General features: G+C 58.2%; 1 protein-coding gene across 1 annotated transcript in view; it reads right to left on the bottom strand.

Annotated features, from left to right (window-relative positions):
• Positions 1-18,185, bottom strand: part of LRP5 (LDL receptor related protein 5) — a 131,382-nt gene that overhangs the window by 56,147 nt on the left and 57,050 nt on the right. Inside the window, 6 exon segments of the mRNA XM_040638785.1 lie at positions 5,140-5,271; positions 6,363-6,559; positions 9,025-9,222; positions 15,420-15,816; positions 15,942-16,077; positions 16,456-16,510. Of these exon segments, the coding sequence (XP_040494719.1) occupies positions 5,140-5,271; positions 6,363-6,559; positions 9,025-9,222; positions 15,420-15,816; positions 15,942-16,077; positions 16,456-16,510 (1,115 nt within the window).

The following is an 18,185-nucleotide window of genomic DNA, read 5'->3' as shown; positions in this document are numbered from 1 at the left end:
TTTCTTCCGATTCAACTCCACAGCATAAATGGTCAGACGCCCAGAGTGAAAGCCCCAGGAATCCGCAAGTCATGCCTGAGGCCGTGGCTTCGGGTCCTAAGATGTTTCCGGCCTTGTGGAGGGTTCCCCAACTGCAACAAAGCAGCCTGCCTTGGGTGTGTGTCAAGTGCAGACTCAGCCCTCTGCCTCCCACGTCCGTCCCTTGTCCTGGAGACTCGGATTTGCTGGGGCTGGGCAACCTGGATGTGATGGCGGGGTCTGAGTAATTCTGACACATCCAGACCCCTGCCTCGGACCCCAGTCCTGCCCAGCCATATGCCTCCATCCCTGGAAAGGGAGCCGCGTGCCCAGTGCACTCAGGACGCACACCTCACTCTCCTGCCCGTTCCCGCCCCACACCCCCTCGAACCTCCTCTTGCTGCCACCCAGCCTCATCATCTACTTCTGATTTTAAATGATCAGCGAAGAACTGCTCTTCTGACATCACTCCCTGCCTGGCTCCAAGTTCAAGTTCAAGTTCAAATTTAAGCACAGCTCCTATCTATTGGGCAGCCAGGGCTTCCTCCCAAGAATCAGGTACTATTATCATCTCTTTTTATAGGTGAAGTGACTGAAAGCACAGAGAGGCTGAGTTATTTTCCCAAGATCACACAGCCGGGATGTGAGTGCTGGTATCATAAAACGATAACTGGACACACAAAGCCATCACGTGATTGGAAATTGCTCTAAATTCTGGGTCTGAATTTCCTCACCACCCCAAAAGTCTCTGGCAGACTCTCAACTATCAACCAAAGCCATGTTCGATACCCCGAATGTCGCCTCTGACGCCTCCCCTCTCAGAACAGTGGAGGTTGGTACCCTCCGTTTCTCTTTCCCAAAGGCCTTTCCTCTAGACCAGGACCTCCTGACCCTCAGCGTTCGGCCTCAGCATTCACCCCCGGGGGCGCGGGACCGCACCGATTCCATGGCCCAGAGGAGATCCTCCCGAGGCAGCCCCTGTATCCCATCCTCCCTCCGGCCGCCAGGAAGCCTCTCCTGAGCGCCGGCAGCGTCCACGCGGGCGGCTCAGTTCCGGCCGGCAAGGGGCCCTGCAGCAGGTTCCTGCGCCGGGACCTCCGAGCTCCGCTGTCGGCGGGGCATTCAGCAGGACTCTGTCTGCCTTCTCCGTTTTACCCTCATGCTGCCGGCGACCATCTCCAGGCCGCGTTCACAATCACCTGCACAACGTCCGCAGTCAAAGTCCACACTCGCATGTCATTTACACCCACCAGCAGCCAAAACCACACGCGCCGGCCGACGCGGGCAGCCAGGCGAGGGAAGGAAAACACCCCAGTGTCTTCATCAAACATTTTTCCTTTAACGTGCTATTCCGAGGCAAGGAATAAAACCCGGAGAGCAGGAGATCTGCACCCTAAAACCCAGCGGCCGGCGGAGCTGTCATGTGCTGTGAAGTCCCAAGCCCTCGGGCCCCGTTCACGGCCCCGTCTCTGACTCGCTGTGTCTGTCGCCCAAACAGGAGGAAAGCCCTTCAAACACAGAATCCACTCCCCACACATGCCCCGATCCCTGTGGATTAAGAAATACGGACAGATATCCCCCACATTTCCACCCCGAGTTTCCAGAGAGCCACCTTGCTGGAAAACCCTTGCAATGCTGTGAGAAGTACCTGGATTTCTTCTCAACTCAAACCAAAACTTCTAGGAAACTCTGTCCCTTCCCAGCCCAGCTTCGAGTGGTTCCAGGGCAGGAAGCTACAGAAGCCCCACGCAGCCCCCAGAACCAGCCAGGCAATTAGTGGGAAGCACCTGGGGCGGGAACCCCTCTTAGTGAAACACGGAACCCAACGGTCGGTCACGCTCTCGCGCAGAACAGGAGCCCCAGCCCGTGCTTTCTGGGTCCTCTGGGAGCTTCCCTCTCCGGTGACATACCCTACAGGGCATCTGCAGCCAAAGCAGAAGGACGCAGCCTCAGCCCAAGAATCCCCTGAGCTGCTCTGTGCAGACAGATTCCTCCACCCACCCGCACGCCCACCCGAGCCGGTGGCGCCCAAAAACAGCAAAAATGATTTTCTTCCTCACGCCTGGCATTCTCCAACTGAGTTATTTGTGAAAGGGCCCTTTACAGTTGGGAGATGGAAGCAGCTCTCACAAGAGCAGGGAAGGTGGCCTCGCGCCGCTGGGTCCCAGGGGAATCTGCAAGCCGGCCATCCTTCCTGGAGGAGGCCAGGAGCTGCAGATCAGCCCCCTGCCAGACAGCTTCCCACAGGACAGGCCTTGCTGCTAATCCACGAGGTCCGCTCCACAGGGGTTGCTGTCAGCTCTTCACCACAGCTTCCAAGCCCCCACCCCGGTGCAGCCTCCTCCAGGAAGCCCTCTTACCCCAGGGTGCCTCCTCTGCTCTGCCCCCGGCCCCCCCCCCCGGTGGATGTTTGCAGAAAGAACAGAATGCCCTCAAGAGGCTCAACCACAGGCAGTGGGGCCCAGACTCCTCTGCCTGGAAAAGATGACCGGCAGCCATTTGTAACCCAGGGTAGCCTAGGTATGTCCGCTGTGGGTATGGTAGCCTGGGTATGTCCCCAGCTGTGCAGCCGCACTGGGCCCTGACTCTGGGATTCTAGCAGGCCCCACACTCCAGTCCTGCATCCCTGATGCATGGCTCTCCTGCCTCCCAGGGCCCCTTCACAAAAGCGGCCTGCACAAGTTCCCCGACAGGGCAGGCTCTATTGCACGATCCACCTTTTGGGGGGTCGTGTCCACCGCTCCCTCCTCCCCCAGATGTCCACGTGCAGCCTGGCTCCAGACCCCACAAGTGCGCAGAGATGGCAACCATGCCTGCATTCAGCCACGCCTGTCCTCCTCCCAGAGCCGACCTCACCTCCCCATCCAGCGCCGCGGCTCGGGCAGGATCACCAATCCACGGCAGCAACAGACAACAGATTCAGCCCCCTCGAGCCCCGTGGCCAGGCCCCAAGCTGGCTGTCTCAAGGCAGCACGGCTTGGACATAGCAAAAACACAAATAAAACACAAATGCCCAACAGGGGAAGGATGGTTCATTGGATAAATACTTTTCAGGCACTGAAACTCACGTTTTAGAAGCATATACACCTCCCGTAATTGCAAATACTCCTGCAATAATATCAAGTAAGATGGAAAAACCACACTTGGAAAACCAGCGGAAAAAGACACACCAAAATTCGAAGATGACCTCCAGACCGCCCTTCAGCTTCTCCTGTATACGAAGCAGGACCGGCTATGTCACGTACAGGGCCACTGCAAAATGAAAATGCATGGCCCCCTGTCCAAAAATAATTAAGCATTTCAAGTCAGCAACAAAAGAGCCTTAAACCAAGCACAGGGCTCCTCTGAACTCGATTCCCTGAGTGATTGCACAGATCAAACCCCTGTGAAGTCAGTCCTGACACCACCTAGCTCTCGCCTCAGGGCTGCTGCACAGGCTGTTCCTTCTCACTGTTCCTTGCCCTTCCTCCCTGTTAATCCTCCAGTCCCAGCCTGAATGGTGTCTCCTGGGAAGGACCTTCTCCAGCCTTTCATCCCAGTCCTGCCCCCGCCCATCTGAGTCTCTCCTTTGTGTCCTTCCTTACTCTGACCCAAATCTGAATTGGCTTTATTCATTTGTGGGCCTGCCTGCCTCCTGTCAACCCAACTAGCACATTTGCTCCAAGAAGGTCAGGAGGAACAGGCCAGTGTCACTGACGGCTTTTTTTCTCCGCGCCCAGCACTTAACAGTCACTGCTTGTGAGTACGTGGAACTTAGTATACTCCATATTTTTCAGATTTGGCAGGATAAACTTTTTGATTTTTTTTTTAAGATTTATTTATTTGAGAGAGAAAGCACACAAGTGGTGGGGGGACGAGGGAGAGAGAGAATCTCAAGCGGACTCCATGGTGAGCATGGAGCCCGACGCGGGGCTCAATCCCATAACCCCGAGATCATGACCTGAGCCGAAACCAGGAGCTGAACGCTCCACCGACGAGCACACCAGGTGCCCCTGAACATTGTGTTTTAAACCTGTGCTCATGGGGCACCTGGGTGGCTTAGTCGGTTGGGAGGCTGCCTTCGGCTCAGGTCGTGATCCCAGGGTCCTGGGATTGAGTCCCGCATCGGGCTCCTTGCTCGATGGACAGCCTGCTTCTCCCTCTCCACCGCCTGTGCTCTCTCGCACACTCTCTTTCTCTCAAATAAATACATAAAATCTTTAAAAATAAATAAATAAATAAACCCGCGCTCAAGTTCTGGTGACGCTCCCTCCCCTCTGCCCCCAGGTCCCCCGGGAAGCCCCTGGTCTCCCTTTCCTTCCTCCAAGTGTGACTGGCCCAGAGGTGGCTGCCCCCTGATGTCTGTCACTAGCCCCCCGCCGGCCACTCCAGCGCCCACTCCGGTGCCAGCCAGCTGCGCTGGGCCCTGGACGTCCCCGGAGACGGCCGTATGCTGCACACGCATCGTTTCCGGAAAAGCGCACTCTGAGCCTGACACCAGCAACGGAGAGCCTCAGACAGTGCCCCGGACGACAGGGTGACACTTCGGTAAAACGCAATCGCACTAGGAGTCCTTGAAGCAGCAACTGCTGAGAATTCGGGAGGAGAACGAAGAAGTGGACGAACACCCGAAGCAAAGGGAAACACCTGTGTGCGGGGAGGGGCAGCAACTGATCTCCGTGCGCCCGAAGTTTTCTCCCGTCGAGCACGTGCTTGCAACCTGAATTTCCATGGGGCAGGTTATTTGGGCATGAAGACCCCATGGAAATGGGATGCAAGGAGCAAAACGGATCATAAATTCCATATCAACGCGGAAAAAGCAGAAAAGCAGGAGACGAAGCCACACTGTCAGGCACCGGATCGCAGGGCGCCTCCCGATTCATGGGGTCCTCCCCCACTAACGTCACTCTTCCAGTCCCCACGGTTGTCGCCTGGCAATTCACGACGGCGAGCGTTTTGGCTACAATCACAGAAGGCTGGCGTCCCAACGGACCCCAGTCCCAGCTGCTGGGCTGCCCAAGTGCCCTTGGACGCAGAGCCTAGGACGCGAGACACCTTCGCTGGGGAGCGGACAAGGCGCTGACCGCGTGGCTGCCCCCCACCCCCTGCCAGGCCGGCCCCCAGCCGGCGCCCCCGTCTCACCTGCCTTGCACGTCTTGCCGTTGTCCTGAAGCTGCACACCAGTGGGGCAGGCGCACGTGTAGAAAGGCTCCCTCGGGGACAGCAGGCACAGGTGCGAGCAGCCGCCATTGTCCTCTGCACACCTTGTGTGGACTGGGGAAGACAGGACGGAGTGAGGGAAGGCTCTAGAACAGGACCCTCGACCCCGCTCCCACCCCCACACACCACTCCTGGGGGGGGCATCCTCCCTGCCCCCCCCCAACCTCCTATAGCTAGAAACCCTCATCTTCTTCAGGGCCCTTTAGACGACACGTCCTCTGGGAGGGCCACCCTCAGTCTTCCCGCCAGGATCTCAGGACTGCCCGTGCAGTATCGACTGGGGCTCTTGGAGCAGAGGCCTGTCTAATCTCTGTGACGTGCCTGGACCCCACGGGATCTGCACAAATGCTTGGTGGCCATGCCTGGACACTCTTGGTGCTGACAGCAACCCTTCTCGTTCTCCCAAGCCCGTCCACAACCAACACACAACTGAACTGAACACTGCTGGCATTTCCCTCTGCCTGGGGCAGGCTGGGGTGCAGTACCCCGAAAGGCAGAGTATGAACCCCCGTCAGCTGGAGCAGACTTATGGGGTGGTGTCTCTCCTCTCCCTGACGCTGTCTTCCATGTGTGGGCTGCCCCAAGTGTGGATGCGTTTAAGGACCATGATGTTCTCACCAGAAAACAACTCCAGAGAGCCCCACCTTCCCTTTGGCGCTGACAACGGTTGCCCCCACTGTTAAGTTCAAAGCTGGAACCTTCTACAGCACCCTGGTCCCCCAGGACCCTGCTAGCCCCTTGTCACAGGAGCCCTGAGCCCGTGTGTTGCAAGCTTTTCACCAACAAGGACCCCAGCCACCACCCTATGGGGACCCCAGGCCGAGAGCCTCAACTTACAGCAGATTATTCATCAATAACTATGTAATTTCTGTTGGCCCTGAAAACAAAGCAAGCTTCCTTGGGAGTCCCCCTGCCACCTCCAGAGAGAGGACAGCTGGGTGGGAGGCCCCACCGGAAGCAGCCCCCATCCAGGCTCTGCAGACGGCTCTCTCAGTGGCCCCCCAGTCTGGCCCTGCACTCTGCATACACCTCCCTCCCCTCTACCAGCACCTTCTCTCCTCCATTGCTCTGAGGCCGGCACCCCTAGGCCAGGGGCTTCCGCCGAGGGAAGAGGCCATCCACCCCCCGCCCGGCCCCCCACTTACAGTAAGGCTGCCGCTCTGAGCTGAGCACTTGAATATCCATGGGCGAATAAAGGGCGCTAAGGATCTCCTTCCTCTTCTCTCCGGTCCTCTTGTTACAGGCGTGGATGGAGCGGGTCTGCCAGTCCGTCCAGTACAGAGTGTCCCCAGAGAGCGTCAGGGCAAAGGGGTGCGTCAGGCTGCCCTCCACCACCTTCTGCCTGCAGGGGTGGGAGGCAGAGGGAGGAGCCATCAGCAGGTTCCCCACAGTTCTGCACGTTCGCAGCTTTGAAAACCCTCCACGGCCACTGTGGACCCATTCACATCACACGGGACAACAGTGTGATGGCATCCCAGGCATCCCAGGAACCGTCCCAGTGCGTGCGGGGCACCTCCCAGACTCAGCCAGCCTCCCACCATCCCTCCCAGAGACACGGGCCTCCCCTCCCAACCTGTTTCTAGAAAAGTGGCTAATGGCAAAGGGCCCCACAGGGAAAAAAGGAGGCAGAAAAATGGCGGGGGTGGGGGCAGCCACAGCCGAGGACAACGAGCTGGTGACCAGCACGCCTGCTCTGCCCTGATGTTGCAACAACTTAATACAAATCGGACCAAACGCACTTGCTCACTCCTGTAAGGCCAGTACTTTCTAGGATCAGAGTAAATTGAATTTGATATCGATGCAAGAAAAAGCAGCTCTCTTCCATGTATTTTCTATAATGCCCAGCAAACGAGAACTTGTTTTTATGAGATTATGGACACTGATAACGATTCAGAATTTTACACCTGGTAGCGTGTATGATTATCTGGTTTAATGACCCTGCCCTGCCTCCAGCCTCGCTGGTGGGGGGAGGGCTGCAGGGAGCTGGTCCTCAGCACATCCCCAGCCCCTGGCACCGCACCTTGGAGACAGAAACACTTACAAGGTGTCACTGAACAGCTGAAGGCCACATCCCCTGCTCTTCCCTGATCTGACCCAATGTTGCCTCCTTTTTGTTTCCTTGATATCACTTTTTAAGATTTTTATGTATTTATTTGTCCGAGAGAGAGAGCACAAGCAGGGGGAGCGGCAGGCAGAGGGAGAAGCAGACACCCTGCTGAGCAGGGAGCCCAATATGGGGGTTGATCCCAGGGTCCTGAGAACATGACCTGAGCCGAAGGCAGACGCTCAACCGACTGAGCCACCCACGTGTCCCCTTGATGTCACTTTTTAAATAAACGTACTGAGGTGACACCCTCCTCAATCACTGCCACCATCACTGCCATCATCATCATCACCATCATCGCCAGCACCGTTATCACTACCACCACCCTTATCATGTCTTAAATGCCACCACCATCCTTGCTGTCCTGTCACAATCCCTCCACCAGGCACCCCCAGCCTGCAGCCTTTCTAGCCTCTAACACCCCCTTCACAATGGCCAGGATCACTCGGCTCCCCAAGGACCACAGCTCCCCAGGCTGCCACACTCCCCGAGTCTCCATGCAGGCCCCAGCCTAGTCTGTGGCATGGTCAGCAGAGGTCAAGGAGGAACTGAGGCCTCCTGCCAACAGCCATCAGAGTGATCCCCCAGCCTCGGTCAAGCCTTCGGATGACGGGAGCCCCAGCCAGGAGCTTGACTATAACCACAGGGCACGCTCTCAGCTAAGCCAGCTAAGCCACTGCTAATTCCTGATATCCCTCCCCCGCAAAAAAAACCCTATTTGCAACAGATAACTAATACGCAGGCCTGGATAAATGCGGCAAACTCGCTAACATCCTCAAATCTGCTGGAGTTGCCATGTGCCTGTGTGTGCAGAGAGCTGGCCGAGTCCTCCCCATGCCACGTGACAGCCCACGGCACCAGCACCCACCTACTCCCCGCCTAGTTCAGGAGCTCCACCGTGCAGCAACAGGGTTCTGTCGTCCCAAGAGAACCCCCAAGACCCGGCACAGAGCTAGCAGGCAGTCTTTGGTCAATAAATAAAAATAAGTAAGCGCCTGTGCATGGAAAGGCTGTTCCCGTATCTACCGCGTAATGAGGTAGGGGGCTGTAAGGCTAAGCTCTCCAGAAAGCTCTCAACGCAATTACCTAACAAGTAAAAAATTCTTTGTAGCTCACTCATTTAACTCATTTTACTGAGGAACTGCTAGGTGTAAGGCCCTCTGGCAAGACTGGGGAAAGTGGTGAACCCCAAGACCAACCCCGCTCCTACCCTCGGGATGTGAACTTGGTGAGGGGAGGAAGGGGGTACAGTGAACTGTTCACAACCCCGTCGGACTCCTGGGCGTTCGGTCTACAATCCTTTATCTGCAATTCTGAAATCCAAAAAAACTCTGAAAATGGTGAGAGTTTTGTTACTGATTTGGTGGCAAAACTGTGCGTGGATGTGGGGCTATTTACGGTCTTCCGACCCCACTTAGAACGAACATTCGGTGTTTTGGTGCAAACATATTCACACAGTGGATGGCAGACGCCCCCCAGACCTTGCTCGGGTGTGGAGTTAGACGTGCCGTGTGCACTCCACTACTGTTTCGGGTTCTGAAAGTCCAGAACTCCTCAGGCCGCCAGGATTTCAGATACGAGACCCCGGGTCTGAGTTAAGAAGCTTCTCCTGCTGATGCCCAGCCCGGACCGGCCAAGGCCGTGGTTGGCGGTGGCTGGGGAGCAGAGGGAAAGGTGGGGGCCCACAGTGGGCGGGCACTTACCGGAACGAACCGTCCAGGTTGGCACGGTGGATAAAGCTGAGCTTGGCGTCGGCCCAGTAGAGCTTCTGCTCCTCCAAGTCGATGGTCAGCCCGTTGGGCCAGTAAATGTCGGAGTCCACTATGATCTTCCGGGTGCTGCCGTCCATCCCCGCCCGCTCGATTCGAGGTGTCTCGCCCCAGTCTGTCCAGTACATGTACCTAACAAGGAGCCAGAGCACGAGCAGAGACAGCTAGCCCGGGTCTGCTTTCTGTCTGTTCTCCGTCTACACGCGTGCAAACGCTAAGACAGAGACAGTGAATTCGTCCTCAAACCTCGCCCACAAGAGATAACCAGGGGTCAGGGGCCCGGCTCTTCTCGCTTCCCATTTGTTTCCTAAGCAGTATTAACTTTCAAACGAAGTTGGGTAATCAAAACATGCTGCTCCAACTTGTCCTCAGTTACCAATATACTCCGGGTAGCCTCTCTTTCCACTAATAGAAATCCTCCTCGTTCTCTTAATGGCGATAGAGTATCGTAAATTATTTACATGACGCCACGTCGGACGTGTGAGTTGTTTATGATTTTTTGCTACTATGAAAATGCCGTAAATCAACTGCTAAAGCCAATTAAAAATACGTTAGGATGGAATGTTATTCAGCAGATAAAAAAATGAGCCATCAAGCCATGGAAAGTCATGGAGGAATCTTAAATGTATATTACTAAGAGAAAGAGCCAATCTGAAAGGGTTACATACTGTGTGATTCCAAGCACAGGACATTCTGGAAAAGGCAGAACTACAGAGACAATAAAAAGATGAGGGGCTGCCAGGGGTTGCGGAGGGAGGGACAAACAGGTGGAGCACAGAGGATTTCTGGGACAGTGAAACTCTTTCTTAAATTGACAATGATGTCACACCTTTGTCAAGACCACAGACTGCTCACGGGCCTGCGGGCAATCTCTATACCTTCCCCCCAATTTTGCTGTGAAGCTAACACTGCTTTAAAAAATGAAGTCTAAAAATAAAATAAAATAAAAAATAATTTTAAAAAAGTCTATTAAAAAACCCCACATGAGTGGGGTGTGCCCCGAGATAGTGACGGCAGTCTTGCCTGGGTGGGTCTGTGGGTGCTTTGGTTCTGTTTATCCTCATCCTCCAGCTTCCAGTAAAGGGCAGGTGTCTCACATCCGTGAGAAGCCACCCCACCGCCTTAAAGGCTTTCTTACGTGACGGCCCCCAAGTGAGCGGGCATGATACGCAGTGACACTAGGCGTCTGGGGTAACTGGTTCAAATCCCACCAGCACCGAGAACGCAGCTAGTTCTCCAGGTGCGGCGACCACCCAGTATGTTCCTCGAAGCTGGGCATGGGTCTTAGCGGCAGCTGAGAGGGACCACACCAAGCCTGGAGGACACGTGACCCTCAGGTTGCAGTCAGACGTGGACGAGCCACGGGACACTAGGGTGGCAGACCTACTTGATTGGGTCTGCCCAGCGTCCCTCTGCCGACGAGGACCAGTGTCCGATTTCCCTTCGAGAAGCCCCGCTCCCACGTGTGGTCTCTCAAGATCTCCCGGTGGTGCCGTCTCCCCCACTGCCCTCCTCCCAGGGTGGGCTTGGGTGGGTCCTGGCTAACCAGCAATCCCATAACCCTCGGCCTCAGCGACTGCTTTCAAGACAGGCAGCTCATCCACGCCGGGCCAGTGGGAGTCGGCCTGGAACCCTGACCCGGGAAGGCAGGGCACTACGGGGCCCACCTGCGCCACCCACGGGAGGGCCTGCGGGGTGCAAATCCAGGCATCCCACTTCGCCGGCCACAGACTCTCTCCTTGCTTCGAGCTGCTTCTCTCTACCTGGCAGGTCCCCCGCCGCACTGGGCTCGACTTCTTCCCAGGTAAGCTCTCCTCCCCTCTCAGCAGCCCCTGAGCTGCTGCTGTGCGCCAGGGGCCGGCGCCCTCACCAGGGGCAGGGGACGCACAAGCGCCACCTTGCCTTTGGGGGGTCCTCGTCCAGTGGGCCCCCTGCGGCCACGGGAGGTGTGGGTGCTGGAGGGACCCCCCCATGTGTGAGGCCGCACAGCCTTCCCAGAGGGGTGTCATTTCTGAGCTGGTGCCAAAACTACCTGCTGGAGGAGCTGTGACAAGGTCACTGAGCGTGAGGCTGTAGGGGCTTCAGCAGGCAGCCTCCTCCCCACGTGACAGCAGGTCACTGTCACCAAGCGCCCCTCGCACGGAACACCTCTCCCAGGGGTCTCTCTTGCGCTCTCTCCTCTGCATCTAGTGAGTTGTTAGCGACACAGGGGAAGCAGGGATTACTCTTCCCACTGGACGGATGGGAAAACTGAGGCTCCAGACGCTGACCTGCCCCAGGCACACACCAACGGCTCTGGGAGCACGGCGTGGTTCCCTGAGTAAGGCCAGAGCCCGGCCATCGTGGGACTCACCCCTGTGCCAGCAGGCCTGGGGCGCTGGTGCACATTTTCTGGCACCCCAGTCTCGCAGGTGCTGTGGGCCAGCTCCGCGAAGGCTCCCGCTGGCCTGCTGCAGACGCCTTTCTTCCCAGTGCTTTTCCTGCCCCCAGAAGCCTGGAAAGGGCCCAGCCTTCCCACCACCCGCCGAGAAGATATCAGGAGACTAAATCTCCAAGCAATCCACCCATGACCTCCCTGAATGCTCCACTGCGGCCAACGAGAAAGGCCGGAAAATGGGAAGGCGCGGGACCTCCGCGAGGAGCATAATTCAAATTCCTTCCCCCGGGTTTCATAACAGAGGCCCGCTGGTTTCCTTAAATGGGGAACTCGCAAGCCACTCCGTTACCGGAGACCCGCTGGCGTGGACGTGCTTTTGCAAAATCTTGAACACTGCCACAGGCCCAGCCAAATTCCGCGGGGGAAAATCAACTTCCGAAGGCACGCACGGCTGCTGGGTCTTCGTGCAGCGGCTGGCTGCGGTCATGGGTCGCGGTTGTGTGTTATTTTAGGGAAGGGCCATTTTGCATTTTAAAGAAGGGGTTGGGTTTCAGCCTGGCTTTGACGTGAGACCCAGGAGCCGCTGCAGCCCCTCACGGCCGTGGCCAATGCAGGCCTGGACCTCCCCCCGGCGCGGGGCTGGTGTCTCCCCCGCTCCAGGTGCTCCGAGCCAGAGGGCCCTCGCCAGAGCCTGCTCTGCCGCCCACGCCGGCCCTTGGCCCTGGGGAGGGTGGTGTCTTCCCTCTACCCTGTCTGGGCGCTTATACTTTGCTACCTGTGCTGTGGAAACCGTGCCAAGCCCAGCCTCGGGCCCATGCGCCCTCCTGGCTGTGGGCCCTTGGTCGTGTGCACACTGAGACGGACTGAGACTCTTCCTTCCTGATGAGGTCCAGGGGTCCCCTCCTCTAGCATGGGAGACCGTGTCACAGGAGGGCACAAAGATGTGGCAGAGGGGCGCCTGGGTGGCACAGCGGTTAAGCATCTGCCTTTGGCTCAGGGCGTGATCCCGGCATTATGGGATCGAGCCCCACATCAGGCTCCTCTGCTATGAGCCTGCTTCTTCCTCTCCCACTCCCCCTGCTTGTGTTTCCTCTCTCGCTGGCTGTCTCTATCTCTGTCGAATAAATAAATAAAATCTTTAAAAAAAAAAAAAAGGGACGTGGCAGAGACTCCAACAGGAGAGGGAAGGGGCATTGCTGCTCCTGCCACCTCATGCTTGTGGCCAGGACAGAGGGCAAGACCCATGCCCCCAGTCTCAGGACAGTGCTCCTGCCCCCAGGACTCAGCCCCAACTTGTATTCAGCAAGAGTGCTGGTGCTGCCCGCGGCATCTGGGTACTGGCCCGGAGTCCTCCCCTCCCGGGCAGCACGATGCCTGAGGGGACAGAACGGGCATCTCAAACCTTCACCACAGGGGAAGCGTGGGGGAAAGGCCAGCTCAGAAGTCCTTCCCGGGGCCTCAACACCAAAGTCAACTTCGCCCCAGGGCCTGGGGGTGTTGGAGAGAATTCAGAGGCAAGATCAGAAAGGATTTCAAACATTCAATAAGAAAAGCCAGAGCTAGAGACTGACTGACTCCCAGCGATGGTACAGGCAAGGCCAGCCTGGAGACGTGAACGTGGAGAAGACTGCTCTCAACCAAGCACCAAGCACCTCCCAACCAAGTGCCAAGCACCTCCCCACCAGGCACCGAGCACCTCCCAACCAAGATGGCAAGAGATCATGAGGAAGAAAAAAGAGAACACCGTGCACAGACATGGAGACTATATTTGGGGTGGTGAGGGAGGGACACTTTTAGTGTGAACAACAACTAAGACTTATCGAAGCTGCTAACTGTTCTTGGTGTTTTCTGCATGCCACGGGACATGGTCACACCCTGAACAGATGGGGACACTGAGGCACAGAGCCGCAGTATGCCACCCCTGCTTCTTGTCTTTCTCTCTAACCCACATGCAAAGAGCCAGCAAACCCGTGTGATTCTGCCTTCAAACCAGACCCCAAATCTGGCCACTTCTCACCCACAGCCCACTAGCTTCCTGATCCAAGCCTCCACCTCCTGTCGCCAGCTCACGGTGACAGCCACTAATGAGCCCTCGGCTCCCACCCCAAAGTTCACCCTCACTCCAACGGCCAGAGGGACCCCTTTAAACGTGAGTCAGATCCAGCCACTCCTCCACTCTAAACAGGACCTACCCCTTCCTCCGCTGTGTCCTCCATTCTCTCCCTCACTCCACTACAGCCCCTCCAACAGGCCGAGCCTCCTCCTACCCCAGGGCCTTTGCACTGGCCACTTACACTGCCTGGAATATCTGTCCCCTGGAAGGCCACATGGCTCTCACTCTCATCTGCTTCAGGTCTCGGCTCAAATGTCACCAACAGATGTTCTTAGTCTCCTGACCTACAACAGGAAGCCCCCTGCCTCACTCTCTTTGTCCTCGGGCCCCACATGATTCTCCTCTGCGGCACACATCCCTCTTGGACATGCTATCTGTTTATGGTCTTCTCCCTCCAGTGTGTCACAGGGGCCTCAAGGTGGCGCCCCTTAGCCTCTCCCATCACTGACAATGTGCCCTCTCAGCCAGGGAGACTCAGCCCGTGCCAGCTGCCACCTCCTGAAAGGTGGCGGTAACCCCAGGAGTCCTGGAGTCACCACGCAGAATGGGAGGGGTCTGAAATGGGGAACATCCTGGAAGGTCAGCCTGGCCCCGGGCAGCTCAGCCTGCTTGGAAGGCGGGGCAGGAGGGGCCTAAGGGAAGTCACTGTCGGGCCTGGCCCCCCAGGATGCTGGGGTCGGGTGCTCTTCCGGTGGCAGAGGCACCAGGCTTGTCTGGCCTGACGTCAGGGAGTCAGACACCAGGGCTGTAAATCACAGACCATCCTGACCTCGTGTGCATGCATGTGGTGGACACTAGAGCCCACGGGGTGCATTTTCTAAGTCAGCATGCCCAACACGGCCGACGTAAGGTGGACAGCACCCCTTCACCCAAACTGTTCCCCCAGCTACCCAAACACCAGCCTCGGCAGGACGGGCCTCCACCTCCTGGCCCTTGTTCCTTCCACCCTGGGGCAGGCTGACCGGGCAGAGAAGGCACCGCAGGGACAAGAGCAAGCGGGCGACATCAGGAGCAGAACCCAGGGGTCCTACTGTGTTTCTGTTCGAGATGCCAGGGAGCCATCCACCTCCAACAACCGAACCAGCAGAGAACGGGACACACAGTCGTAGGTGGGCTGCCGCCAGCAGGGAGGAAGGCACCTGCTGCCCAGGTAAGGCTGTGTCACTTCAAGGCTATGGGAGGAGGGGACCAAGGGCAGAGGGGTGACTGAGCAAACAGCTCCCACTCCGAAAAGTCCAGAATGGGCCTGGCCGGGCTGGGCAGTGACACTCTGCCACCTCCCCATCATCTCCCCCTCCCAGCCTTCAAATCCAAGGATGTTCTTGGCTTCACTGCCAATCACACGCTCCCACCTGGAACTCAGGCCTGGGTCCTGAGCTTTTCCGGGTCACGGTGACCTCCGCCAGACCGGGGAGCAGAGGGGGGCAGAGAGCGTCCGCGAGAGGCCAGAGAAACAATCCCCGTGGCCAGTTTCACCTCTGGACAAGGACCTTGACCTTTTATACCATTGTCAGCAAATGCGGTCAGAAAGGTGTGAGAGGTAGATTCGACCCGCTGGAGTGTCCGTGCCTCCTCGGACGCCATCACACACACAACAGAGACACCTCCTGACTCCAAGCCACGGCAGCCGTAGCCGGTGCCTCCGACGGGGCAGGTTGCAAACAGAAACACAACTACGGCCTATCGAGCAGAAACCGTTCTCAACAACGGGTTCTGAGAGGTGAACACCTTTGAAGACGGCCAGGTTTTCTCCAACAAAGCTGCTTGGGCTCAAGTAAATTCAAGAGGGAAACCATGACCCCCCTCCCCCCCACCAAGGAGAAGGGCAGCTGGGTTTACCCGTGAGCGGGGTCCAAGGCGATGGCCCGCGGCTGGTCGAGGTCCTGCCAGAAGAGGACCTTCCGGGACGTCCCGTTGAGGTTGGCCACCTCGATGCGGTTGGTCTCTGAGTCCGTCCAGTACAGCTTCTTGCCGACCCAGTCGCAGGCCAGGCCGTCGGGTGACACCAGGCCAGAGATGACCACGTTCTGCACGGCGACCCCCGTCTGGTTCAGGTAGGTCTGCTTGATGGCCTCCTCGCTCACGTCTGTCCAGTACACGGCTCCCTTGGAGAACTGGAAATCCACAGCGGCCGCGTCCTCCAGGCCGCTGACCACGACGGTGGACTCCAGCTTGACTCCGCCGGCGTCCACCAGCCGCACGTCCCGGCGGTTGGCGAACAGCAGGAGCGGCGAGGCTGCGGGGGTGGAAGCGAACGGTGAGGACCGCGGGCCCCAAGTGCTCCCGGCCCCGCCCAGCCGCACCCCGGCCCCCATGCCGCTCCCTTCCACACCCCTCGGCAGGCCTGGTCCAGGCCATCACTGAGCTCCTCGGGGGGCTGCCATCCCGCGCCCCCGGGCCCAGGTGACTCTTCCCGCACGCCCGCCGCCTCATGCCGGGATGCCACGGCGACCACGCCACACTGCGCCTCGAGGGGCTGCAGAGAAGTCACACTGGCCTGATGCAAGAGAAGGGGACGTGGGGGCACAGTCCCAGCCGGGCCACAAAACCCAGGCGCAGCGGAGCCTCAGGACTCCCTTACGATTCCCAGACCCTCTGTCCCAGCTCAGGCCCCTTGCTGGGACTGCGGCCTCGGCTTCCCACTCGGCAGTGCCACCCCTTAGCTCAAACCCCTTCGACAGTGCCCTGTGCCTCGGGGGCTGAGGTCAGGCCGCCATAGCAACCCCGGGCTCCTACCCAGGCCACACCTCTGCAGGACATGGGGACACGAGCACGGGGCTCCGCCATTGCCACCATCACCATCATGAGGCAGGGGGGGACACTTGTAAAGATCAGACGGGGGTGGTGGAGCTGCACCTGAGCTGGGCACCCTGACCTCTTTCAAGGAGGCTATGGCCACAAGGGACATCTGTCCCCGGATCTCGCCCTCCCTGCCCCAAGCAGACGCAGACAGTAAAGGACATTCATCATCACAGGCTGACAGCTCTCTGCAGCCCACACACCACGCGCAGAGCCGTGTGGGCTCCCCTGTAAGCATCCTGGGGACCCCCGTGCACGGGCTTGGGCCGTGGAGGCCGTCGTGCCCACTTTATGGAAGGGGAGGATGAGACTCAGAGAGGTGCTCGCACAGCCAAGCTCAACAGCGCACCGAGGGCCTCTGCGCTTCGGACCACTTTTCGTGTGCTGGTTGCGTGGGTGTATTTGGTTTGTAAAAATGCATTACTTTCCTGTGTATATTTACTTCACTAAAAAGTTCTTAATAATTAAGAAATGGGACTTGTCCTGTTTTCCCAGCTTCTTATAGGAATCGCTCCCAACCTGCCTGCTAAGAGCGCTCCCGGCCCCGCCAGGGCCAGCACACAGCAGCTGCTCTACACGGTTCATCCGCCCCACCCAGCCTCCAGCACCCCACCTTTCAGAAGGTGCGTTACCTCTGCCTGGGAGAGATGGGAAGGAAAAGAGGGACTGTCCGGAAGGGGGTAGGCTCCCACCCCAGCTAGAAGTTCCGGGGAGTAAAGAGATGCCCACCGCCAGCAGCCTGGCCAGCGGTTGGGTGCCATCCGAGACTTAGGTGCCGGTCAGCCGTACAGCGCAGTGGGGGAAGGGAGATGATGCCCGGGACTAGGGAGGGTCCAGAACACTCAGAGGAGGAAGAATCCATGAGGACCAGAGGCAGGGGGGCCTTCACTGCAAACAGGGTTGTATGTGGGATCTGGAGGACACAGGGATACAGGCAGGCAAAGCCACCACAAACAAGGACACCCCACAGCACACGTAGGGTGAGGTGGCGGGCCTGGGGCACGCTCCCATTCATCATCGCCGTGCTGCTCCGGCCACCCAGAGCAAGGATTACCAGCCATCCCGTTCCGCCGGCGAGCTTTACGGTGCCCAGGCTCCCCAGGTTCCCTGCGGCCAGGTCCCCTGGCTCGTCCCCACTCATCCAGCCAAGGCACAACCTGCCCGGGCCTGCGGAGTCGAAATCCCACACTATGGTTCTCACCTTCTGAGGACCGCAACGCTCGCTGATAAACCGATCCTCTCCCCAGACAGACCCACGCAGGCGCACACACGGTGCTGTCACCAAGGCCCTAGTATGTCCCCCGACCAGGGAGGACCCAGCTCCGGCCTGAAGACCCCTTGCTAAAGCAAGCAGGGGAGGCTGCTGACCTCAGCTCCTGTAAGTTACCATCTGTCTCAGGAGGGAGCAAGCTCCCTGTGGCCACAGGGATTCAAGTGCTAGTCGGTGACTACAGGGGAGGGGCCGCAGGGGAGACTCACCAAGTGTGAGCGTCGTCGGTGGACGGCCCCACTGACAAGCGGTCTCCAATCAGCTGCTCTCCAGCCGGGAGGGGAAGCTATGGAGGAGGCACCCCGGGGAGGGGGGTGAGTTGCCAGTGCCGGTGTTAGCCAGAAACCCAAAACACCCTACTGCGGGCTGGGGAGAGGGGGGGGGGGAGCTCCTGGAAGCTGCCCCAGGCACAAAAAATCCTAGCTCTGCTCTGTACTTTCTCCCCAAACTGGAAAGACCACATTTTCACCACGGTTTACACTCTGGGCAGTTCAGGTGCACCCTTCAAAGGCCACAGATTGGGGGGGGGGGGGGGG

The sequence above is a fragment of the Ursus maritimus genome, unplaced genomic scaffold, assembly GCF_017311325.1.
Source record: "Ursus maritimus isolate PB19 unplaced genomic scaffold, ASM1731132v1 scaffold_23, whole genome shotgun sequence".
NCBI lineage: Eukaryota > Metazoa > Chordata > Mammalia > Carnivora > Ursidae > Ursus > Ursus maritimus.
The sequence above is the reverse complement of the archived record's forward strand: the minus strand, read 5'-3'. Positions and strand labels throughout refer to the sequence as shown.